The 26,091-nt window shown below is 38.0% G+C and overlaps 2 protein-coding genes across 2 annotated transcripts; both read left to right on the top strand.

Moving 5' to 3' along the window:
- Window positions 1-556: 556 nt before the first annotated feature.
- On the top strand, window positions 557-3,483 carry LOC104586422 (acyl-UDP-N-acetylglucosamine O-acyltransferase). The gene is made up of 4 exons (XM_010243652.3): window positions 557-2,498; window positions 2,643-2,906; window positions 3,027-3,146; window positions 3,246-3,483. The coding sequence occupies exons 1-4, from the start codon at window positions 1,305-1,307 to the stop codon at window positions 3,297-3,299; spliced, it is 1,632 nt and encodes a 543-aa protein (XP_010241954.1). The 5' UTR covers window positions 557-1,304; the 3' UTR covers window positions 3,300-3,483.
- Window positions 3,484-7,252: 3,769 nt separating this feature from the next.
- On the top strand, window positions 7,253-24,140 carry GRXS17 (thioredoxin family protein). The gene is made up of 3 exons (XM_010243651.3): window positions 7,253-7,670; window positions 7,917-7,991; window positions 22,662-24,140. The coding sequence occupies exons 1-3, from the start codon at window positions 7,500-7,502 to the stop codon at window positions 23,901-23,903; spliced, it is 1,488 nt and encodes a 495-aa protein (XP_010241953.1). The 5' UTR covers window positions 7,253-7,499; the 3' UTR covers window positions 23,904-24,140.
- The last annotated feature ends 1,951 nt before the right edge of the window (window positions 24,141-26,091 follow it).

Raw genomic sequence — 26,091 nt, 5'->3', positions numbered from 1 at the left:
TTATGAATAATAGCCACGTGGCAAATTCTTGCGTTACTTGAATGGTACGAAGCCTTAGACCATCCAATTCACTTGACATCACTTATATGGGAGTCTTGATCACATTCGCATACACATACATGCTCATGCTTTTGATCAACAAAAGGAGAATGTTAGTTCCACCAGTTGATTAGGGCTTAAAAAAGCCCAAGTGCATCCGACTGTAGATAATCCACATGATAAGGCCCGTGGACCGTTCTTAGTTCACTAGAGGAGAAAATGGTCGTTAATGGGCTAAGGGCCTAACTTTCATTTTCGGGAGTCGGGACATAACAAATTGCTTACTTACGGCACTAATTAACCGTTGACTACCATTCCGCTCTGAGACGACACGTAGGAATCAATACTCGAATCTTCTCCGCCTCTTTCTTATCTCCCTTTTGGGTAATCTTGATTGTAGTATGTTACAATACGTTACTAGCGTACACCGTTGGATATTTGATCCATGATTTGACGATTAGAAATTGAACGGATTAGGTAGGCTCTTGATTATATTAGCCCGCCAACGGAAGTTACGATATCATTGTTGGTTGTTCTTCCTTCTTACGGCCAGGACACCCGAAACCTGGGGCTAATCTTCGATGAAATTAATTAACATAACCAATTCAGTTAGTAGTTTCTGTTTCAGTTTGGTGTGATTTGTTCTCTCTCTCGCCTACTCCTTCCTGGATTTCTGTCTCTTCGGTTGCTCCAGGCTTTTCAGTAATCTTTCGCTGCAACAGATGGAGATGACAATGGCGGATTCTCGTTCGTGCGTCGTTTATTCACATATCTGTGAAGTGATTGCTGGAAAAGAGCGACGAATACGTTGGGCGCCGAAGAGATGTAAGGTATGTACGGCCGGTAGTGGTCGGTTTAAGGGTTACTGAGTTGCAATTAGGTTTTCTCTTGTGGAATTAGGTTTTCTCTTATGGAATTCGAACATCTGTTTAGCATTCTTCGTTGTCTGGGCTGAAGGTACATGAAGAATTGAATTTGAGTTTTTCTTTTGTGGGTTTCGAGGTGTTAGAATGAGTTCTAATGGTAATCGTTTGAATAGAAACGTTGAAACCACTTGTGTCTGTTGGCTTCGATGGAGAATGCTGTCAAAAATCGTATGCTAGGGCTTTCTTAGAGTTTTATCTGGAAAGGATTCAAAAGTTATTATTTCTTTGTGGTTGTTGTATGTTGAAGACGATTTCTTTCTGTTCAGAAGTCAAAAGGGTTTAAAAACTATTGACGGCTCAAAATTTTGGTTCTTTGAATATAAGAGCGGGAAATTTTGAATGGCTGGAAGAAGAGAATTAGGACTTCCAAGGCCAACGGCTTCCAGTCTAAGAGAACAAGCCGCCAGAACTACACTTCGAAAGGTAAGATTACAAGGACACACGTACGTTGAACTGAGAGAGGAAGGGAAACGGTTCATCTTCTTCTGCACCCTTTGTCGTGCTCCATGTTATAATGACTCTACATTGTTCGACCATCTCAGAGGTAATCTTCACAGGGAAAGGTATGAGGCTGCAAAGGTTACTCTGTTAGGATCAAACCCATGGCCTTTTAATGATGGAGTTCTTTTCTTCCATGATTCACCTGAACAAGACAAGCCCCTGGCTATCTCTAGTTCTAGCCAAAAGAGGTTATTGATTTCTAACAATAACCACGACGACAATGACCACAACAACAATGGTCTCGCTCTTGTCAACCATGGTGGAATTTCCAACTGTCTGCCCAATGGTCCCCTTATGCTTGATGGAGTTGATCATAGAAAGCAAACTGTTTCCTGTGGGGTTGAATCAAGATGTATATTGAACATCAATGACAAGAACTTGGATGCTAATGGTGGGAACCAGACTATGATTATTCGTGAAGTTGTCATTAAAGATGAAATTTCAGATTTACAAGTAAAGCTTATGGGTTTTGGACAGATATCGGCAAGGATCTGTGAAAACGAGATCTCAAAAAGGATTAGTAGAATATGGTGTGCTTGGTTGGGAAAACAGGATCCAGGTGACAGGGACATGTTGTCAATACCAGATTATGAGTTTGGTGTTGTTATTTTTTCTTCTACTTTTGATTTAGGTAGAAAAGGGTTATTAGATGATTTAAGCCCATTGCTCTCTTCTAGTCCTCATACAGAAATTGAGAATGTCACTGGCACGAGAAAGAAAAGAAGAAAGTCCTTCTCTGACCCAGAGGATATTAGTGAATCTTTAAGTGACTGTGGTTCATCAGGAGAAGATTTTGGAGATTCTTACAGCTCTATGTCAAGATTGCTATTAGATAGATATGATGATCAGCTTCAACATACAAGGCTTATATCAAGCAAGAACTTTAGGCGGGAATTGAGGCGGCAACAACGAGTAGCAGCTGAAAGAATGTGTGATGTCTGTCAACATAAAATGCTGCCTGGGAAGGATGTTGCAACCTTGCTAAATATGAAGACAGGAAGATTTGCTTGCAGCAGTAGAAATTTGAATGGGGTAAGTTATAACCACCAATTTCTTTTCCATTGTGTTATTTTAGGATATTTCTGTGTATTTTCTTCTAGCTTTTGTTTTTATATTATGGTACCTGATTTAGGTAGTTTATCTGATTGTGCATTATTCTCTTCCTTTGTCATGTAGGCTTTTCATGTATTTCACACTTCCTGTCTTATACATTGGATTCTTCTCTGTGAGCTTGAGATATGGAGAAATCAATCATCCAGCACAAAAATGACCAACCAATCTGGGAGAAAGCCTGGGACAAAGTGCAAGAAAATGCAAATAGATGCTGGGAGGGGAATTGCAGAAACAAAAGTCTCTTCTGTATTCTGCCCTGAATGTCAGGGGACGGGTATAATCATTGAAGGAGATGAGCTGGAGAAACCATCCATCCCTCTTTCCGAGGTTCATATATCACAAACCAAATTCCAATTAATGGATCTTCTTTTCTCCCATTTTCCTCTTCTGTTCCTTTTGTTTGTTTCCATTTGTTTCATTGTTTAATGGCTGCTTTAATTGTTTCAGATGTTTAATTACAAAATAAGAGCAAGTGATGCACACAGGGCATGGATGAAGGGTCCTGAGATTTTACAGAATTGCTCAATTGGTCTACGGTTCCCTGATCTGTCTGAAGAAACTGTTCAGGTTTTGCTTGACAATGCTTTCTGATTGCTTTTTGAATCTGACTTTTCTGTGGATTTGTTATTACTAACTTTTCTTTCTCATTCTCTCTCTTGTTTTCAGGAAAAGGTTTTGAATCTAAAGTTGCTACGTTTCTATCGAGCCAATGGTGAATAGATCATGGAACAAAATTACTCTGAACTACATAAATGTCAATATTTTCTAAGTAGTTCTTTAAAGTAGGACTTATTACTCTGAGCATATATCTGCAGAGTGTTGTACAAACATGTGCATTCATTCCTTATGAACAGTTGATGACAAGTTTCTCCATTGTAATAGTAGAATCTGTTCTGTTCTTGTATCTCATTTGTCACCCATGGTTATTCTCTGTCAAGACTTAGGTTCAATGATCCATAATATTCTGCTTTCCTGAGTTGCTTGGTCCTAAATTTCCTTTTTTTTTCCTGGTAAATAAATAATTTTAGTAATTTAAGCTATGTAGGTCTTCTCTTTGTAGGGCTATAATATATTTGGTTGAATTTTCATAGACTGATTATATGATATAGTTTTTATTGGTAATTCAAATTTCATAAGGATATTTATTTGGAGAATTTTGTTAAGTTCTAAAAATTGGTCTTCTATTCATTCTGTTCGGTGATTTGCTTCATTATTATTTCTTTTTTGGCTATTTTTATTTACATCTGTTTTTGGTTCTTTTCATTTAGGTTTAATTGTTAGGATATTTAGTATTCTTTCTTCTGGTTGTGATTTAAATTACTTTGGATAATTTTCCTTTGTCCTTTATACCATTAAGTCTGCATGGTCATTTGAATGACATCTCAGTATTCATTCATTTGATCAGCCGTCCATGAGGCACCTATTAGACTTCTGGTTTCCCCCTCCAACAAATACACTCTTTTGTTTGATATAAGTTTTCTTTTGACTTTGTAAAAGGGGTGGAAATAAGAGCTGCATCCATAAAAGGGCCAAATATATAACTGAAATAAAAATGTCAAATGAATGTGTCCTTTTTAAGAAAAACACATCTCATTTCATATGCTTCTTGGCACTTCATTTCAAGAAAAATTGTGGCTTGAATTCCAAAGCATTTCCTTTTCCCAGCTCTTACATGTTAGTATGCCACTTGGTATGGGCAAATGAAAGTAGTTGATTGTATGCTTTTAACTTTTTATCTTCTTTTTTTTTTTTTTAAAAAAAAAACCTAAGTAGTTGATTGTATGTTTTTAACTTCTTAATCTTTTTTTTTAACCTAAGTAGTTGATTGTCTGTTTTAGTAACTGAGATTGTATTTAGTAATCAGGGGTGCAACCTGGGCTCGTTTAGCCTGAACTGAATCCGACCTGAAAAGGTCAGGTTGGGTTTGATTTTGGTTGAAAGTCAGACTAGGGGTTAGGGTTGAAAAATATGAACCTGATTCAGGTTTGGTTAGGGTCAAGGCCTTGGGCAATCCAACCCAAACCCCATCGACATCCAATGGATATGTAAAACATAGATTTGAATTTGATTCCTTTACATATTTGGAAATCAATTTGATCAGGTTCAGATAGAGCTCTTGCTGCCTCTAAGCCACCTCAAATGCATGCATTTTTTACTTTTATCATTCTGTCGTTCATCTATCTCAACATTTACAGTTATCTTTCGCTTCTATCTATCTCAGCTATAACATTTTGACAATGTTCTACTCCCATAAAAAGGATGGTGATCTTATAGCCATTTTCTTTTCTTGGTTCAATTTGATTGGCTTGCATCAGCAACTAAATTTTACTTGTTTAAACTTTAAATGGATAGCATCCCATCAAGACATAAAAATGGTCATTACTCAATATTGGTCCCAGCTATCTGGTGTCTTGGTCCTGGGAAGGGGTGCACTGGATATGGACCATTTTTTTTTCCTCCAGACTCATGGCCACATTCTTATGCTTGTCAGGTCAACATTTTATCATTAGACCAAGGAGTGGCCATCTCAAATTCTCAATTCATAAATTCCTTAATTAAGAGTAATTTAGAAATGATTACAAGCTACATGGATCCTGAATATATACAGTCAAATGTTGTCTTTCAAAATAATGCATATTGGCAAACCTCCTAATAAATGCCCCTAAATGACCACTCATCTCTCCCTGCCTTGTGCTTGTCCTCAGTCCTCGCCTAGACAAGAGAAAGAAGCTTTGGCAGTTCAGAAAGCTAGCTTTAAGAGCACACATGCAGGGTAAGAGAACGGAGGAAGGAGGGAATGTGAAAACCATTAGAAGCTTATTTTTTCTTTTTAATTTTATTTATTTATTACAAATTCTTATCCTGTTTGGCTGCTTTGTCAGGACAAAGACTTCAGGGGCTATTCACTAAACAAAAGTCTTACTTAAATGGTTCTTTCGGTTATAAATTGGGGGGCATAATCCATGAAAAAAAAACACTAAAAATTAGATGGCTTAGCATAGCTCATTTTCGATTAACCCGGCTTAAGCCTTCTCAAAAATCAGAATTGACAAACTTTGTAAACTTTTTATCTGGTTGAGCTGATTCCTGAGACGATACGTTTAAAAAACACAAGAATAGAAGAAAAACCCGTTGACATTTGAATCTTGAGAATACTTTTCCTGCAATAACTACTGTTCACATTGCCATCTGACAGTATTTGCTATTCGTCAAATGCTAAGCTGAGGAATGAACTTTAGATAGTTTATGGTTTCTGATTTGTTTCTGTTTTTCTTTGGTTTTGAATGACAAAATAATTTCCTGGAGTTCTATGGGTGGAGTTTAGGCTCAGTTTGGAAGGAATACAAATACAAATATATACAGTGCTAATACATACAAAATAATGCAAAATACAAGGTTTTACTTTTATAGTCTTTCCAAACTGAGCCTTATGGATGGTCTTGGAACAGAAAGCTTATCCATTTTCTGAATACTTAAAAAGTCTATTGTTCTCAACAAGAAAGAGGTATACATGGTTCTTTCAAAAGTGAAGCTTTGTATTGAACAAAAATAAAAAGCTAAAAGCAAATGATCTATAGAACATCATCAAATGGGTTTCAACTATACCAATTCAATGTCTTAAATTTTATGTTGTCTATTAGCAAATGAATGTTTTGTCTATTTCAATGTCTTAAAATAAACAACTCAAAAAATGTGTTTCAACCATACCATTTCAATGTCTTAAAATTTGGGGCATTTCCCACTTCAGTTATATGGCATCTAATGACTTTAGACATCACACTAGTTAATGGTCAAGTTTCTCTTTAGGGGGGTGTTTGGCACTGTGGATTTTTGTAAATTGCTTGGTTTGGAAACACGCCATACCCATTGGGCACTCTTTAAAGGGTGTAGCATGTTTTGAAATCATTTGTGCATGGTTTTGAAACACAAAATATATAGTATTTATTTCACATCAATTGTCTGGGTCAATCCACACCATGCTGAATTGGATAATTACAATATGCAATGAAATAACTAATAAATGATTGAAGTATTTTTATTTAAAATCTTATTCAGTCATTTACAGAAATGTTGGGAACTGTTAAATATCTTGTTAATAATATATTCATATCACAATGCAAAACAACTTATGAATCATGATGCAAGTTCAAAATATTGACACGTATGAAGTGTGTAATTTGATCCATATTCTTTGTTATTTTAATTTTAATATATGATCATTTGCAAATAGATATTATAAAATAATAATTACTATTTAAACCTTTTTAAAACCACCTAAATTTTATTATTTCCTGCAAGCAAAAATTCTACACATATAATATATGATCAATATGTTATGATACTTTACAACCATATTGGCGTGACGAGGTTCAAACCAAGTAATTTCAACCACACACAACGGGGTTCAATAGTTTCAACAAACACATCACACGGATCACAGTCGACACCAACAAAGCACCAAAGGTGACCAATGAAAAATTTCGGTCGATTGACCAGTGACCATGTTGTTAGGCCATGGATTTACACCGAGTTTTGGAACTGATCCGACTCGAATCCTTTGGAACCTAAGATCACGAATCAGTTCCCGCTCCAAGATCCCTATTTACCAGCTGATCCGACGGTTGTTATTGATTATTAAGCGGGGCATAATCTAAGATATTATGCTAGTTGCCACTTGCCACCTTCTCTAGTCGTTCGAAGTGATTCCGATAAGAACTAAAAGAAGAGGGTCGGCGGTCTTTACTTTTCCACTGGCAGATAGGACATTTGGCTATCACAGAAAATATTGAGAAAAATTAAAGCAAGCGCGGAGAAGTCTGTTTTCGATTTAATTCTCTTTCTCTCTCGTGCTCTCGTTTACCACTTTAACGCCGCTTTCACTCGTTCCACCGGTCTTGCTGTTCTCTGAAGCGGGGGAAGATGGGTGGGTCTGTAAAGGATCTTCAGTCAAAGCAAGAGCTCGATACTGTGCTTCATGAGGGCTCACCGGTTATTCTTCACTTCTGGGCATCCTGGTGTGAAGCTTCCAAGCAGATGGATCGACTCTTCTCCCATCTCTCCACGGATTTCCCGCATGCCCATTTCTTCAGGGTTTGTTTTCTTCGTCCCCCCTTCTGTTACTCTCCTTTGATTATCGGATAACTCTTTTGAGAAAACCCATCAGGATTATGATCTGCATTTTGCAAATTGTGCTGGATCTTTTCTTTTTTGTTTATTCTGTCATTTTGTTTTTCCATTCCTGGGGGTGTGGTTGGGGTTGTGTACTAATGGTCGCTTAAAATCGTTGTGCTACTTACTTTTCTTACTTTATTTTATTTATTTTTTAATACTTTGCAGGTTGAAGCTGAGGAGCAACCTGAGATATCTGAAGCATTTTCAGTTTCTGCAGTACCTTACATTGTCTTCTTCAAAGTAAGATGGCTGATTTCAAGAAATAACTCCCAAAAAATCAATAAATTCAGATATCGGTATCTATTAGTTTGATCAAAGCATAATGATCGCCACAGGAGTTAGTATGGCTGCGTGCTTGTAGCTTTTAATGGATTCATATTTTTTATAATTTCCCTGTTGCATAATATACATATGTTGATTATATATAAGAGGTAGGTGTAGAATTGTACTATATGTTAACGGGAAGTTCTGTTGGATGTGAAGAATGCACATGTTCTATAAATAGGCACCTTTCCCTCCACAAAAGTTACTCCATTAAGGTATATCATTGTCCATAAGAAAAAGTCCTGTTTATCTCATGTTTTGCAAGGACATTAACCTTAATTATAACTTTTCTAAGGTGTCCAAAGAGTTTGCTCCATCAATCCTGTCAAGATCTCTCTGATTTCAGTTAGACAGTGAGCCGAGTACCAGAGAGGGGTTACTGTTTGCGTTCTAGCTCCATTTGATTACATTGTCTAAAATTTTGGTGTTATATAGTTGTTTTACCCACCAAAACATTATTCTGAAATAGGGAGCATAGGAACTTTAGGCAGTTCTATTTCCTAATTGTTTGATTTGTGGGTGAAAATAGTACAGTGTCACTTTTGGGTATCCTTGATGGGGTTTACTTGGATCCTACGAAATGTGATAGCAGGGTTTGGACTCTCTCAGCCTTGGGGTTGTTCACTTGTTTTTTCTTTTTCAATGCCTTAACTCAACCTATTGATCACCTTGCAATTTTTTATCAGTTTTTCTGGTCAATATTTTTGTTGGGAAGCATTCCTGGAAAGAATCAACATTTGTGAATTAATATAGAGAAAGAGGCGTAAAATTTGTTTATCTCCTCATTGGTGTGTTCTATGCAAAGATGAAGGTGAGAATGATTATTACTTATTAATCTCTTGCCGTTTTGCTAAATGTATTTGGGAATGGTTCTTTCCTTTGTTTGGGTGTAGGTGGACTCCCCCACCGGATGTGCAAAGTTTTTTTGCCCCAAATTTGTTTAGATGGCCATTAAAAAGAGGGAGAATTATGTGGAGAAGTGTAAGGGCTGTGGTTTTCTGGACTTCATGGGAAGAAAGGAACTTAAGAATATTTTTAGATATGGAAAGAGGGTTACAATCTGTATTGGAGGTGATTCACATCAGAGTGGTGCACTGTCTAAGGTCATTGGAATTGTTTAATGACTTTTCAACTGATGATTTGCCAAGGAGTTGGAAGGAGGTTGCGAGGTCAGCCCCAGTGGTAGTGCCTTCTTAACATGCTTGGGCTCCACCTCCTATTGGATTTATCCAGTTGAATTTTGATGGGAGTTGTGCTGGGAATCCATGGCCTTCGGGTCATGGATTTGGGCATTACTAAACTAGGTGATTCTCTTCGCTGAGATCATGGCAGCCTTGGAAGGTGTACAAAGAGCCAAGGATTTGGGCATTACTAAACTAGTTATACAAGGAGACTTCAAGTTGGTGGTGGGCTGGCTGAAGGAAGAGATAATTGGATTTTGGAACTATAGCAATGAAAGAGGAAATTCAAGTAGATGGCAAAGGATATTAGAATTAAGCTGAATTGGGTTAAAAGAAGTGCTAGCTCTTTTGTTGATGGGTTTGCTAAGCAAGGGGTAAATAGGGATGCTTTGCTTTGGGCTCATATGTAACTTTGTTTTTGCTTCTTTTGGTTGGGAAGTTAAGAGAGTTTATATCCCCCTTTCCTTTGTACTTAATCTCTATTTTTCTTAATGAAACTTATTTGTTATTGATAAAAAAAGTAGCCTAGGCAATCCAGAGCCTTCAGGCATTGGGGGAGTCTTCAAAAATGTGGAAGGTCAGACTGTGGCTTTGTTTCCTGGTCCTATTGGGGTGTGGGACTCTGTTAATGCGGAAGTCCAAGTGGTTATGCAAGGAGTAGAGATAGCCCAAGAGTTATGATTTGAACATTTGTTAATTGAAGGGCACTCAAAATTGGTTATTAGGTGGTTGTAAGAACTGGAGTCAGCTGCATGGTCCTACCGGGGGCTTTGAGAAGATTCAAGTCACTAACCACAAATAATACAATGAGAATTAGATGGGAAGGGAGATCAGAAAATGGGCTGGCAGATTTGTTAGCGAAGCAAGGGGTGCATAAAAACCAGTTGTTTTGGTTCAATTGTAAATTTGATTTGCAGGCAGCACCTTGCGCCTCCTTGTGGGAAGCAGTACTTTTGTATCTTTATTATTGATATTAATGAAATTTGGTTACTTATAAAAAAAATGGTGGGTGAAAACGTGAGATGCATAGTTTGTGTCAGTTTATTGCAAGTTATGAATTTTCTACCTCTTTGAACTTTTTGTTTGTACTTTGTAGCTCTTTCTAATATATTATTACTGGTCTGTGCTCTAGTTTGTGAAAGTTCATCTGTTAATTTTATTAGTAGGCCCTTAGTTAAGATCTCTTCTTCCATTGTATCTGATTTTGTGGAAGCTAATCTGGTTTGGACAATGGCTCTTGATAAATGTTTGACTAAAGCTAATCTGGAGAGGTGTGGCATTCAGATTCTGGATCCTTCTTGTGGTTTGTGTGGATCTCTTTCAAAAATTACAGTGCATTTGTGCATTCACTGCCCAATTTCCTCCATGGTATGGGGGCACTTCCTGAAAGCTCTGGATATTAGTTGGGTTATGCCAAGATCAGTGAGGGAGCTGTTGTGCTGTTGGAGAGTAGAAGGCCTCAACAAGAAGGGGAATCTAGTATGGAAAACCATTCCTGCAGCTATGTTGTGGTCCATTTGGGCTGAGAGAAACAACAGAACTTTCTGTAGTAAAATGAAAATTCTGGATGAATTAGTGCAGAGAGCTGTGCGCAAGTTAATCTCTTAGGTGTCGGTTACTGAGGAGTTCAAACATTAGAATCTGACTCATTTGTTTTGTTCTCAGTCCTGGATGAGTTTGTGATCTGACTTGTACCTAGGCAGTCTTATTGGCCTGGGTTTTGTTGTATTATTTCTCATTTTCTGTGTTGAATAAATTACCTTACCTTATTCAAAAAAAAAAAGTGGAATGTTGATGGTGAAACCATCATTTCTTGTTAAGAAAATTTGTCAATCTCCAAGGAACTGAACTTGCTTTGGTGTTATCCAATTTGCCAGCTACATAAAGCAATGCATGTTTTTCTTTCTTCCCTTGTCATAAAAAACGTTTGCACATTTGTTCATTCTAGTAGACTTGGGAGGTCTACAGAGTCATCCCTGTATAGGGGGCCTATTGTTGATTGTATCATCAGTAGTTTTGGAGAAATTGTTTATAAATTCTTCATTGCAAGGGACACCTCTGGTACTAGTTCTGGTAATGATGCATAAATTGAAGCATATAGTTGTCAAGGCAACACCTAAGCAATAAGGCGCTCATGGAGGGTTGCCCTGCTTAATCTCCAAGATATTTTTTATATGGTGCTCTTGGATACTTTTTATATTCGTAGTTTTTGAGATTATAATAGTAAATTTACATTATTAAACTAAATTATTCAGTTTAAGTTAAAATATTAGTTTTTTTATTATTTTTCTCATTCGTTAGGTTTCAATTAACATGTATTACTGTCTTGAACCCTTACTTAAAAACATGAACTGATAAGCATGGAAAAACTCAAAATTTTGTCCAATCAACACATATTTTCTTCTTCTTCCTCCTCTTCCATCCTTTCATTTATTTTTTTCCTTTCCTATGACAAAAATAAAGTCTCAAACCCTCTATTTTCTGAAATTTCTTTTCTCCCACTCTTTTTATGAACAATTAATAGTGAAAGATGGTTGTTGCTTGCCATGGAACCTAAGGAACTGACTTAGGATTCATGGTTTTTATTAAAAAAAGCCATTGCCTAGGCGACTAGGTGATAAGGTGTCCCCTTGTCGCATAGCCTCACCTTGATGCCTTGAAAGTATGCCTCTATGGTCCACTCCCTTACTTTCACAATTTCTAATGAAGTCTTGAAAAACAAGTCACCCTTGACGAAGCTAAATATAAACAAAAATGACAATGGTGAACTAATTCTTAGTTGAATTGATTAGATTTACAAGAATTGTACAAATCATAAGGTTTATGATTCAAATTGTAGGATTCAAACAGAAGTCATAAGATTTTTGCCAAAAAAAATGATTTGAATTGAAACCCTTGGGATTCATGATTCAAATTGAAACCCTTGCCAAAAAAATGATTCATGATTCAAAAAAAAATGATTCAAATCGTGAATTGTATTGTAAATTGTAAGATTTTGATAACATTGTTAACAAGTTACGAGCATCTTAATAATCAAATTTAAACCTAATCACCTTGGAACAACGGTAAAGATGGTCACAACACTTTTTTGCAACCCTTTAATAAAACATAAACATTCTATCAATCAAATGAATGATGAGTGCATGCTAGTTGTTGCTATCCCAAGTGATATATGAACTACCCACTATCATACGATAAAATGGAGATTACCTCTATGATCCGGTCCACTACCTTACAAGGAATATCGAGAAATATGAAGGTAGCCTAACATGTGGAGCATACATAATCATAAAACTTTCTTGTGGCCTCTTAAAAAACCCCAAACTGCTATAAGTCAAAGAATAAACCTAATCACCTAGTGAGTGCATGCCTAGGTGATTTAGTTTTCACGAGCTCACATGGTCACAAAACTTCTTGTGACCATCCAATAAAACACAAACACACTGCTATCAATCAAATGAAAAACCAAATAACCCAGCAAAGGCATGGCTGCCATTGCCACACCAGATGATACAAGAACAACCTACTATCATATAAAATCGAGACTACTTCTAGGACCCTCAAAGACTTCAAAACCTGGACTATAAGGCATGAAAGAACTCTAAATTTTGTCCAATCAACACATATTGATTTTCTTCTTTCATCCTTTCTTTTCTTTCTTCCACTTTTTCATGAATATTGTTGATTTTCTATGTTTTAAATGAAATTTATACATTTTTAATGAAGATTTTTTTGATCAGCAAAGAAATTCATTTATTGATTTAAATTTGAAATTAAGTTGCAACAATTCCCAAAACAAAAGTTATGTTACAACAATGCCCAAAATAAGGATGGTCTATCAGCTCCCTGCTTGGTTAACACATCCACCAACCCATTAGCTTTCCTTTTAACCCATTTGAAAGTAGAGTTAAATTTCTTTGCAAGTTGGTCAATCTGTCCAAAAGTGAATCTGAGTTTCCAAGTTGCTGACTTCATTTGCTTTGCCCATGTTATGATCAGAAGGGAGTCTCCTTCAATTTCCAACTCTCTTGCCCCTAACTGTTCAGCAAGCTTCAGTCCTTGCAATAGTGCTTTTGATTCAGCTTGAGTCGTGTCACCAAAACTGATTGGTCCTGAGAACAAGGCCAGCACTACTCCTTGATGGTTTTGAAAAACTCCCCCTACTCGTGCTCTTCCTGGGTTTGCCAAATGAACTACCATCAAAGTTTAGCTTCAGTTTATATTTTAACCCTGGTGGTTTCCACTCCATTCTTATGGTTTCTCTATGTGGTTCTGAGAGTGCCACTTCTCTCCAATTTATTTAAGAAGTCATCCGTAGGAATACCTTTGAACAATTCCAAGGTTTTAACCCAATGTACTGATCTGATTTTAATGGCTTCAATAACCTCCTCTAAGGATTTAATTTTTTCATTGAAGATCCTCTGATTTCTCTCTTCCCAAATAGAACAGACCATAGCTGCACGTACTATCTTCCACATACATCTTCTCCTTTTCTTCTGTTGCCTCAGGAAGGTTGGGTTGAAAAGGCTCACTATGCCTAGGATTTATGGTTTTTCATTCAAACAAATCCTATCGCCTAGCCCCCTATTGCCTAGCCTCACCTTGGCGCCTTGAAAACTGTGAATTGAAGTTGGTATCGATGGTAGATATTGAGGTTATTTTGGTTGGGATTGATAGATTCATTAGGGACAATTGGGATGCTAATATGTTGTATGTGCTGAACTTCCTCTCCCTTAAAGATGGAGAGGACAATATGTTATCTTTTATTCACTTACTTTGCAAGGCAATGCAGAGCTCGATTTATTTTACCCCCTGCCTGTTGGCTTGGTACTAGTTGTATAGAGTTGATTAGTTTTCATGAGTTGTTTTACTCATGGACTTATCCATGGACGAATAATCTTCAAGAATAAGTCAGTTGTTCCCAAGAGATGACCAATAGAGAGTCTCCTTCAATTTCTAAGTCTGTTGTTCCTATCTGCTCAGCCATCTTTAGACCTTGAAGTAGGGCTAGAGATTCAGCGTGTATTGAATCACCATAACCTTGTTGGCCCAAGAGATGACCAATAAAGAGTCTCCTTCAATTTTTAAGTCTGTTGTTCCTATCTGCTCAGCCATCTTTAGACCTTGAAGTAGGGCTAGAGATTCAGCCTGTATTGAATCACCATAACCTATTGGTCCAGAGTAGAGGGCCACCACCACACCCAGATAATTTCTAAACACACCCCCTATCCCTGCCCTTCCAGGGTTGCCAAGAGAACTCCCGTCAAAATTCAGCTTTAGTTTGTTCCGTGCTGGTGGCTTCCATTCCATGCTTACAAGAACTTTGGGTACATTTGTTTGTGCTATTTCAGCCCAATTCCTTAGTATCTCATTCGTGGAGTAGTTTCTAAATATCTCCATGGTCTTCACCCAATGTGCAATTCTGATTTTTATGGCTTCAATAACTTCCTCCATTATTTTGCTTTTTCCTGAGAAGATTCTTAGGTTTCTTTCCTCCCAAATAGTCCATACTGTAGCTGCTCTCACTGCCTTCCATATACATTTTCCCCTTTTCTTCCGTTGACAAAGGAAAGAGGGGCTGAATAGACTTACCACATCCTGTGAGGGAGCCCATCTGCATCCAAAGAGAAAACAAACAACATTCCAAATACCAGAAGCAAAAGAGCAGGATAATAGTAAGTGGGTTAGAGTTTCACCACATCCCAAACAAAGGACACACACGAGGAGAGAGGCAATTGTTTGGCCTCCTTTTCTGTAGCACATCACAAGTGTTTACCTTCCCTAGGAACACTTCCCAACAGAAAGCTTGTACTTTTGGAGGGGTCGGTTTAGTCTAAATTTCTCTCACTGGGAAGTTCACCCCCATAGGGTTAATATGAGTGAGCAAACCAAAGAAAGATGCACAGGAAAATAAACCACCACACTCTACAATCAGCTATAGATTGGTCCAAGTAGACCCTTTCAAGTGTTGAAATCAACAGCACTAGAGACTCACACTCATTTTCCCTCAACCCTTCTAAAGCCAAAATCCCAAGAGATCCCTGATTCTGAAAGCACACCAAACCTAGCAGCAGGTTTGTTTTTATAGTTTGATAAAGAGTAGAGGTCTGGGAAATTGAACATAAGAGGCACATCCCCAACCCAAAGGTCTTCCCAGAATAAAACTTTGTTGCCATACTGGTGGAGGAACAAATATTGTGGGGTTGAGTATGGTTTATGGATTGGGAGATGGAGCACGTGGATGGGTTTTATGCTGTACAGAATTAGGTTCTTTGGAAATCGGGACAATGATATATAGCAGCTGAAAGATGTCAAAGAAATCTGAGAAGAGTGAAGATGAAACAAGAAAAAAGAATAGATGATGCCAGGCTCTCTATATGTGCAGGGTAAGGCTGCGTACATCTGTCCCTCCCCAGACCCCACATTGGCAGGAGCCTTGTGCACTGGGCTGCCCTTATTTACTCTAACAGCATCAGAATACTCATAGAATGACAGCATTCTAATCTTGGAACATTTGAAATCAAGAGGCTTTCAGTTTTCCAACACGTGTTTTTTGTGTAGAGAAAAGGAAAATATGAGACATCTGTTTATTTATTGCTCATGGATAGCTTTCATTTGGGGCTTTTTCAATATGATTGAAATCCAGAAGCCAAGCCTGGTCAATCCCTTAGAAAGCTTCTCCAAGTGGCCTAAGATCTTGGGTGGGATAAAAGTGAAAATTCTTTGGAGCACTATACAGTTTGCAACTTGTTGAGGGCATTTGGAAAGAAAGAAACAGTTGCATTTTTGAATATAAGTATCATCTGAGAAGGAAAGTGGTAGCTGAGATATGTTCCTGGTCCCTGGTTTGTCGTTGGCCATTATCTTATACTGAGTTTAAGGATATAAGCAGACTATATCTTGAATAAAACCTATGGGCTACTTTTGGTTTGACTATGGGAGAGGTAAAAGTCTGATGGATCTGGTGGATCATTATGACTTATTCTTATTTGTATTCTTGTGGATGATTTGATTAAAACTTTTCAACAAATTTTTCTACTTACTTTTTGATTTAATGAAAATTTATTTTATATTACCATAAAAAAACTGCAACTTAATGCTGAGAGTATCTCTCTCATTAGAATCAACTTGTAAAGGACAGGCAGGCTAGGGTTTGGATTCGACTGTAAAATTTCAAATTTTATTATTTTTAGAACAAGAATGGTGACTGATGGATTGGAGGGTGTGCTAGTGGTTGAATGCGGGAGAATCATGAGACAAACAAAGAACAGATGTCAGATGGTAATTGGGTTTACTGCAAAATTTATAGTTTATAGGTTCTAACTGATCCAACTCTTCTGTATTTTCAGAGGCACTTAGAGTCTTGCTTAGGCTCTCTTCACTATAAGTGAAGCAACTCCATTTAATGTTCTTGCTTTTGGCTCATGTGATGTTAATTCTACTAAGTATGATCCCACTTTATTAAACTTTTCTTCTGTATTGGGCCAAAGACCTACATCTATAAAGCTTATAGCCTTATACCTGTATGTGGTTGCCCATGGTTCTTACTCTAACCATTTTAAACAACTTGTATGTTTTGGAGACTCCCCCACTGTGGAATGTTAATAGTCATATACTTGTATTCATTACTTATTAAAAATATAATAAAATGTTTTGTTTTTTTCGAAGTTATTATTATGCCCCTTTTGGTCTTGCTCAACAATGGCTTGCTTTGTTTAATTTATTTATTATTTGCTTAGAACAGTTAACTTTAAGTTTTAATTCATTTATATAAATGGCCTTATTGTGCAAGGAATATAAGCTATGCTTTCTTAAATGGGTTTGTGATTGAAAATTTTAAAGACAAAGAAAAAAGGACTTTAAAGAGCCTGAAACTTTGGCTAGGAAGAACCTAAAGAAAGGGAAATGGAATGGGGTTTCCGTTCTTTATATTTTGGTTAGTTCCTAAGGGATTTCAGTTTCTATTTTGATTTTTATAGTTCTATCTGTTTGTAGTTTTTCAGAAAGTTACTGAACTCTTAAATATGTAGTGTAGGCAGGGATTCTTAATGATATGCTGGTCATATATCATAGATTTCTTATACATGCACACAAATCTTTCTAATATGCCTAATATGCTATAGTTTGTAAGTTTTTGCATGTATATTTCTCCACATCTTTTTAATATTTATATTTTATGAACATTTCCCCTTCATTTAAGATCAGGAACTACTGAATATATTTTATATAATATTATGTAAAATAAAATTAACCACATGTAAAAGCATTTATTTGAACCTCAGATTACTTTGGTAAGTGCCTCGTTTGACTCTTGTATGCTAGGTGATAGAAGAAACTAACACCTTAGCATTAGCACCTTAACAATGATAGTGTATGCAAAATAGATTGAACCTGCTGAAATAGTTGATCAAGTGCGAAATAGTGCAGAAAAAGAGTAATGATTTGGCAAAGATTGGTTTTCAAATCAGGCTATTTATATATACAGACCAAAACAATCAGGTCATTTATATTGAAAGAGGCAGGACCCTAACTAAGTAAGGTGACATCTCCTTTCAAGTTATGTCAGAAAGAAAAGGGTAAATTATAGACTGCTGCCCTGTACTTGAGGGCTGGTAACACTTAGCCCCCTGAACTTTGTTTTGCAACAAAGACCCCTTGAACTTCTGGATTTCATTACTTCGCCTCCTACTCCGTTAACAGGGTTGGCTGTGAAGGTAAAATTACCTTCAGCACTATCAGAATGATGAAAATTGCCTATTCGGTATCCAATGGCCTGAGAACAAACACTATCATGCTCATTTCTGTCTTTTGATATTGTGCTTTAGCATTTTCATTTCTGTCTTTTGATAGTGTGCTTTAGCATGCTCATTTCTGTCTTTTGACAGCTTTTTCTCCCAGCCCATTGAGTCCCAAATAGGCAATTTAGTAATTTTACCTCCACAGCCAGCACTGTTAACAGAGTAGGGGCAAAGTACTGAAATACAGAATGTCAGGGGGGTCTTTGTCGCAAAATGAAGTTCGGAGGGCTAAGCTGACCTAGAATCTCATCCATGTTTCCTTCATTATAACTTGTGCACAGAAAAAAGGAAACATTTTTTTTTTCTACACATAATTTTTTGCTCCTATTACTCTCTCATAAAAGTGAAATTTCTAATTCCCTCCCTTTCTGGCAAAAGCTGATAAAACATTTGTCATCACCTGGCAGCCAAAAAAAGGCTTACCTCACCATATTTGACAAGACAAGTTTTAGCCTAACACTCTCATGCCAGGCCTTTTTGTGCTTTTTATTAAATAAAAAACTTTGGAATTCTAATGGCTAATATCACTGATCATTATTGGAAAGGTCCAAAATTGATGGGTATAGAGCCATGGGACCATTCAACTAAATTATGTCCCCATATTAGAAGCAAGGGCTTTTACTTATTTATTTATTTTTGATCAATAACAAAGAGCAATTTTATTAATAGAATCACAAATACATACAGAGAACTAGGGAGAGATAAAATAGCTTAACTCTCCCCCAAAGGATTAAAAGGGAATTACAGTATTGCCCAAAACAATTGACCCCTACTCACCCCCTGTTTTGCCAAATTATCAGCAAAGGCATTTGCAGTTCTCTTCACCCAATGAACCTGAAATTCCACTCCCCTCAGTAGCCATTTAACCTCCCTCTTCTCATTAGCATAAATCTAGAACCCATTACCCCTCCTTAACCAATTTAACGCTAACCGTAATTCTCCTTCAATAATCACCTTTTGAATGTTCAGTTCCTTTACCTTCCTTAGCCCTACCAGTAAAGCTTACAGTTCAACTCTAAGAGAGTCACCCATCCCAATGGGACCTGAGCACAAAGTAACCACCTTCCCACTTTCATCTTTGATTGCTCTTCCAAGACCTGAAGGTCCTGGTTTGCCTTCACTACTCCCATCAAAGTTTTATTTCATAAACCCCGGGGCTGGAGGTGACTACAAAGGGCACACCACTGATTGAGCTGATACAAAGGATGCCACTTCCTTCCAATTGTTCAGCAGCGTACTGCGTATCCATGGAGATATCAGCAAACAACTCTAAAGTTTTCAGCCATTGCATCACCCTAACTGTTATGATTTCAATCAGCTCTTCTTTCTTCCTTTTTTTCTCAGAGAAGGTCCTTAAATTCCTTTCTTCCCACAGTGTCCAGAAGATGGCAGCTCTCACACATCTCCACATGATTTTACCCCTTTTCTTCGACCACCTAAAGAAAGAAGTAGCAAACAAGCCTTGTATACTTTGGAGGAGGGAGCCACCTGTAACCAAAAAGATCCATAAACCAAGCCCAAATATCAGAACCGAAAAGTAGGAAACTAATAAATGATAAGGGCTTTCACCATTAGCCTTGCAATAGGATGCACCAGTGTGGAGACAAGCACCTATTAGGCCTTTCCTTTGGAGAAAATCACAGGTATTACATCTTTCCAAGAAGGCCTCCCAACAAGAAGCTCTAATCCTCAGAGGGATCGGTTTACCCCAAATTTCCTTCACAAGAAAATTCTGGAAGCTACTGTTAGCTGAGTGTACCAAAGAATTAAAGAAAGAGGCACATGAAAAGACTATAGAAGGGGTTAAGGTCCAAATTCTACTATCCCTTTTAGAGGGGTCCAAAACCACATTATTCAAAATCTGAACTAACTCCAAAGCACTCTCAAGTTCTGGTTCCTAAGACCTCTTCTAAAACCCAAGTTCCAATCAAAATCAAAGTTGGACTCAGAAGGGACCAGGAATGAAGACACAAGTTCCCCTTTAAGCCGAGTGATGGAGAATAAAGAAGGAAATTTGTCTTTTAAAGGCATTTCTCCCACCCAAAGGTTTTCCTAGAACTTCACTTGGTTACCAGAACAAAGATCATACCTAATATGCTGTAAAAAGGAAGGGAGAATGGCATGAATGGATCTCCAAGGAGAGGCTTTAGTAGTCCTCAGTTCAAAGCCCCACCCATCCTCAACAAGCCCATGTATACTCAGAATCACTTTAGCCCACAGGTTATCTCTGTCCTCTGCTAATCTCCATAACCACTTTTCCAACAGAGCTTCATTTCTCTTCCGAATGTTTTCTAAACCTAGGCCTCTTTCCTCCCTATTTCTAGAGACTATCTCCCACTTCACCGTATGGTCTTTCTTGTCCTCCCTCAACTCCCACAAGAAGTCTCTCATCAGTTTCTCTAAGTTGATAGATAGTACACTGGTAGACTAGCCAGTGGACTTTATCAAAGTAATTCTGCCGCCCAAGGATAAGTTATTCTTCTTCCAGGAAGCCAACCTCTTTGTGAATCTATCAACTACTAGGCTCCAAAAGCTGTTATTCCCTGGGTTATCCCCTAGGGGCATCCCCAAATACTTAAATGGCCATTGTGACACCTCACACCCCAAAATTTCAGCACTTTCTATCATAGCACTCTCCTCCATGTTGATCTTCACTACACAACTCTTATCAAAATTGACCTTCAGATTTGACATTTTCTCAAAAATTTGCACTACCATCTTCAAATTCCTAACCCACCCCACCTCCTCCCCGTCATAGAACAAGATTGTATCATCAACAAATTGTAATTTGGTGATAGGTATTCCATCTCTTCCAACCCTCCAACCCTTCACTAGGTTCTTATCATCTATCCTTTCTATTAGTCTCCCCAACACATCTACAATCAAGGTAAAAAGAAAAGGAGAGAGACGGTTGCCTTATCTAATTCCCCTAATAGTTGGAAAGTGATCCACTACTATCCCAGTAACCAATATTGAGTAGTGACAACCCTCAATATACCCCAAGATCCATTTACACTATTTCACTCCAAATCCAAAGCATTCCATCACTTGCATTAGGAAGGACCAATCTACTATATCATAAGCTTTCTCCAAGTCCAGCTTACAAACAATCCCTTTCCTCCTATTTGCTCTCCACACATTCATTTGCAATTAAGATTTGATCAATAATCTGCCTCTTCCCCACAAAGGCCCCTTGATTCTGTGAGATTATGCTTGGGAGAACAACTCTAATTCTTCGAGACAAGACCTTAGCCACAATCTTATACACACTATTCACCAAGCTGATAGGTCTAAAATCTCTTGGATGGCATGCATCAACTTTCTTTTGGACTAAAGCAATAAATGTCGAATTCAGCCCCGGATTATCACCCTATCAAAAAATTCGTCAAACACTTTCATGATATCCTGCTTCAAGATCTCCCAACAATCCTGATAAAAGGCCATAGTAAAACCATCCGGCCCTGGTGCTTTGGATCTGTCCATTGCAAATATAGCTTCCTTTATCTCCTTGAACCTTCTCTCTAACCACACCTTATCATCCTCTGCCAACTTAGGCCAATCTAGATTCTAGACCTTCCAACCAAAATTTCTGGTCTAAAGGTCTTCTATAGATTGATTTGAAGTGCTCTACAAAGGCCCTAGCAGTCTCATCCTGCTGAGTAATAACCACCCCTCCCACCTCTAACTTAGAGATAAGATTCTTCCTCCTTCCATTAGCCATTGCATGAAAAAATGTAGTGTTCCTAAGTTGGTTTTCTTCCTCCTGCTTCCTTTATTTTTTTCTTTTTTTGGTTTTCATTTTTTGAGAGAAAAAAGTAGAAATGATGATTTTGGGCTGGGATAACGGTTGGGTTTTAGAATTGTTAGGATTTGGATGGGGAAAAAGGCATCTTGGTTGCATGGATGAGAGCAGTCAATTAAGATGGATAAACACTTTTCTTTTTCTAATCAGTAAGATGGATAAGGGAATGAGGCAACACTCCTAACTAGCAATGTAATGCTGGCCTCATGAAACAAATCCTGGTGCAAAAAGCAAAGTGGTTATACCCAAAGGTAGACTGGATATGGACCTAACACTGGTATTTTAGTACAAAGTGGCCTATTTGAGATTTGAATTCATGTTTTCAAGTTTTCGAGCCCAAGATTTCACTGTTGCATCAATCAGCAGCTCCCCTTGTTATCATCAGCTGAATGCACACTTAAATGTTAAGGGAGAGAAATATCAGCTAGTGACTCTTAACTATCTGCCTTTTCTTTTCAGCTGAATAAGCATTGTCACGGTAACCCTCATGATGTTAATTTTCATATGCAGACGCTGCTTGTTTTTTACGATTGTTGCATTGCACCAGTAGATATTTTCTCATCATAAGGCTTTTCTCCTCTAGTAGTTTTTCCTCTGATTGATGGGCATGAACATAAAGCTCATGCGTGTTTTTTTCATGTGTGTGTGCCTGTGTGGCATCTCTGTAGTTTTTTTTTTTTTTTTCTGGTGCATAAAAAAAGAGTAAAAGCAATTTGTATGTTCAGGAGTTGATCTTTCGTTTGATTCTTGTCCTAGTAAAGTGACCAAATTTTGATCCTCCATGCCTTTTCTATTACTTTGTCAGGATGGCAAGACTGTGGATACATTAGAGGGTGCAAATCCATCTAGTTTGGCCAACAAAGTTGCTAAAGTTGCAGGGTCTGTCAACTCTGGAGAATCTGCTGCTCCTGCTAGCCTGGGGATGGCTGCAGGACCTGCTGTTATTGAATCAGTTAAAGAATTTGCCAAGGACAATGGCTCTTCCAAGTTAGAATCAGGCCTCAGTGATCCATTGAAAAATCTCTTGCAGCAACTAATCGAGTCTCATCCAGTCATGCTTTTCATGAAAGGAAGCCCTGAAGAGCCAAAATGTGGGTTTAGCAGAAAGGTGGTTGACATCTTGAAGGAGGAAGGGGTCAAATTTGGAAGTTTTGATATTCTAACAGATAATGATGTTCGTGAGGGGTTGAAGAAGTTTTCCAACTGGCCAACCTTTCCACAGCTTTACTGTAAGGGGGAACTACTTGGTGGATGTGATATTGCAATAGCAATGCATGAAACTGGAGAACTCAAAGACATTTTCAGAGATCATGGGGTTCTAACTTCTAGTTCTGAGGCAAAAGAGACTGACCCAGAAAAGACTTCAACAACCTCTTCCTTGGCTGGGAAAGGTGGTGTGACTGACTCCACTGGCTTGAGTGCAACCTTGACCTCTAGACTGGAAAGTCTCATCAACTCGGGTCCAGTCATGCTGTTTATGAAGGGGAGACCAGAAGAACCAAAGTGTGGTTTCAGCAGCAAGGTAGTTGAGATTCTTCAACAGGAAAAGGTGGACTTCCAGACTTTTGACATCCTCACTGATGATGAAGTACGGCAAGGGCTCAAGGTTTATTCTAACTGGTCCAGTTATCCCCAACTATATATTAGAGGTGAACTGATAGGAGGATCTGACATTGTGTTGGAGATGCAGAAAAGTGGGGAATTGAAGAGGGTGTTAACTGAGAAAGGCATCTCTGAAAAACAGACTCTTGAGGACCGGCTACAGAAGCTAATCTCATCTTCAACAGTGATGCTCTTCATGAAGGGTACCCCAGATGCTCCTCGATGTGGTTTCAGCTCCAAGGTTGTGAATGCTTTAAGGGAAGAGGGGGTGAGGTTTGGGTCCTTTGACATTCTATCTGATGAGGAAGTCAGGCAGGGATTAAAGACCTTCTCGAACTGGCCAACCTTCCCTCAGCTTTACTACAAAGGTGAGCTGATAGGAGGTTGTGACATTGTATTGGAATTGCGCAACAGTGGTGAGCTGAAGTCTACCCTATCTGAGTAGTACCAAGATCAACCATCCAAATTGAAAGTGTTTCTGAAATAATGCGGACACAACCTTCACCGTGATTATTTGATGAAGTCCATTTCTAACTGTGTTTGGTGTTACTATACGTGTTTGAAATAGGAATCGTGTACTTCATGCTTGATTGATATTCAGTACTTAAGCCAGGACTAGATATGGGCATCCATGAAAAATTGAACTATCAAAATTCATACTCATATTGGTTCTCTATGCTAACCTCTTGTTATTATTGTGGTGCACTTGCTGAATGGGTGGACTCGGGACCCTGCATCTAAATGGTCCTGACAAGCAGGATATCCAGCAAAATATTTTTCTACCATTCAAAGAAAGTCATTTATCAGATGGTTCAAATCAGAAGGACGGGTCAAATTTTGCTTCTTGAAAATTATATCGTCAAATCTATTCTTATCTCTGCAATGATGGCCATTCCTCTTTCTGGTTGCATACGATCTGGGAAGTAGACAATACTCAAATAGCATGATCTTATTTTAGCTCAGATCTTGGACAAGTTTCAGTGCAAAATTTTGAGCATGTCATGGTCGTTCCCTCTTGTTCTTCGAGAGACTGATATCAGTCTCAACTTCATTCTCCATTAAGGTTTATATGGGGTGTATCTTATCATTCGGCAGGTCATCTCAACCAAGGTTGTTCCCCCTTGTTTTTGATTCATAGAGAACACTTGATATTGCATGCTCCTGCATGTTAGGTGTATTGATACTTTGAACTTTGATTGAGATGATTGGTCATCTCAACTAAGGTTGTTCCCCCTTGTTTTTGATTCATAGAAAACATTTGATATGCATGCTCCTGCATGTTAAGTGTATTGATACTTTGAACCTTGATTGAGATGATTTTAGGCCGTTGTGCTTATTTCTAGGGATGACAATTTCTATCTACTCGGTGGGTACTTGCCCTGCCCTTTCTGAATTATAACAGGTGGTTTTTTTGCTTGAAAAATATATTTTAGGGCTGGGGCAGGTTTTGGGATTTTACAACTGTATGTGTACAGGCAAGGTTTGAAATTTTGATATGTATTGAACCATATCAGTCAATATGTATTGTATCGGGAGGTTCCCAATATGTGTTTTGGAGTCTAACTCGGTTCAGGGGGTAGACATGCCTTAAACCGACCCCTCTGAACCAAGTTGAAAAAAAAAAAACTAAAAAAAGGGGGGCAACACACGATACAGTCCAATACACCCCTACCGGTGTATTGGACTGTATCTATATTTTGAACCTTGTGTACAGGTAGGGTATGATATTGACTAAATCCATCCCTTCTTGACTGGCATATTGTTAAGAGGTATATTATCTTATGTATTAGGTGTTCAATTTAATAATATTTTAAATTTTATGTGAAAGGACAATTGATAGTTTATGCGCTTTTTACATGTTTAAATCAAATAATTGGAATTTTTGGTGTTTGTTTATATATTTTACTTGGTTTTTGCTTATATATAATAGAAAATTAGATGTGGGTTTTGGACCAAACTTGCCAATCCAACCTTGGCACCTTGCCCCACTCTCAAATGTGGAAGGGTTTGGATTTTAAAATCCAGCAAGATATGGGTATTGGGGAAGGTACAGGTTGTGAGGTTTAGGGACGTAAGTAAGGTCTTGAATTTACAAAACTCTCCCTGAACCCGTCTCTTTGCCATCCCTGTTCCCTGCAACGTGAGCAGGATAAGAATTTCTCTTTTACCAATGGACTGGTCTTACATATGGGAAGAAGATGCGTTACGTTTCCCTTTTCATAGTTTTCTAACCAAATTCCTGCAACTGTTGCTACTGATGTACCAGAATTGGCATGCTGATATCTTGCTCTCAAGGACTTTGAATGATGCTATCCGCGATTCCGTAATAGCAGATCTTAGTTTTCTTTGCTAGAGCTCTTGTTCTCCACTATCTAGTTGCAGACGCTTGTTTATTTGCCGTCAGCAGTCACGTTTTCTTCCGAGGAGGTCAGGAAAATTGGGAAAGAAACTTGGCTTACAATGAGCAGATGCTTACACACTTTTCTGAACTTTCTCTTGCACCAGTTTCCATTAGCCTGAGGTGAATTTATTGAAAGCCTTCTTCATATTGGCACAAATCAACCATGGTAGTAAGGTCGCAGTAAAGGAAAATTTATGGATAAACATATGAAAGTTGCCTCTCCTCGGTCGAT

The sequence above is a fragment of the Nelumbo nucifera genome, chromosome 1 (assembly GCF_055504915.1).
Source record: "Nelumbo nucifera cultivar China Antique chromosome 1, China Antique-T2T, whole genome shotgun sequence".
NCBI classification, from domain to species: domain Eukaryota; kingdom Viridiplantae; phylum Streptophyta; class Magnoliopsida; order Proteales; family Nelumbonaceae; genus Nelumbo; species Nelumbo nucifera.
The sequence above is the reverse complement of the archived record's forward strand: the minus strand, read 5'-3'. Positions and strand labels throughout refer to the sequence as shown.

Excerpts from the sequence above, each read along its gene's own strand:
- LOC104586422 (XM_010243652.3), top strand. The coding sequence starts at position 1,305 with ATGGCTGGAAGAAGAGAATTAGGACTTCCAAGGCCAACGGCTTCCAGT. Across the intron at positions 2,499-2,642 it reads GCAGTAGAAATTTGAATGGG|GCTTTTCATGTATTTCACAC; the intron begins GTAAGTTATAAC and ends TTTGTCATGTAG. Across the intron at positions 3,147-3,245 it reads TGTCTGAAGAAACTGTTCAG|GAAAAGGTTTTGAATCTAAA; the intron begins GTTTTGCTTGAC and ends TCTTGTTTTCAG.
- GRXS17 (XM_010243651.3), top strand. The coding sequence starts at position 7,500 with ATGGGTGGGTCTGTAAAGGATCTTCAGTCAAAGCAAGAGCTCGATACT. Across the intron at positions 7,671-7,916 it reads CGCATGCCCATTTCTTCAGG|GTTGAAGCTGAGGAGCAACC; the intron begins GTTTGTTTTCTT and ends AATACTTTGCAG. Across the intron at positions 7,992-22,661 it reads CTTACATTGTCTTCTTCAAA|GATGGCAAGACTGTGGATAC; the intron begins GTAAGATGGCTG and ends TTACTTTGTCAG.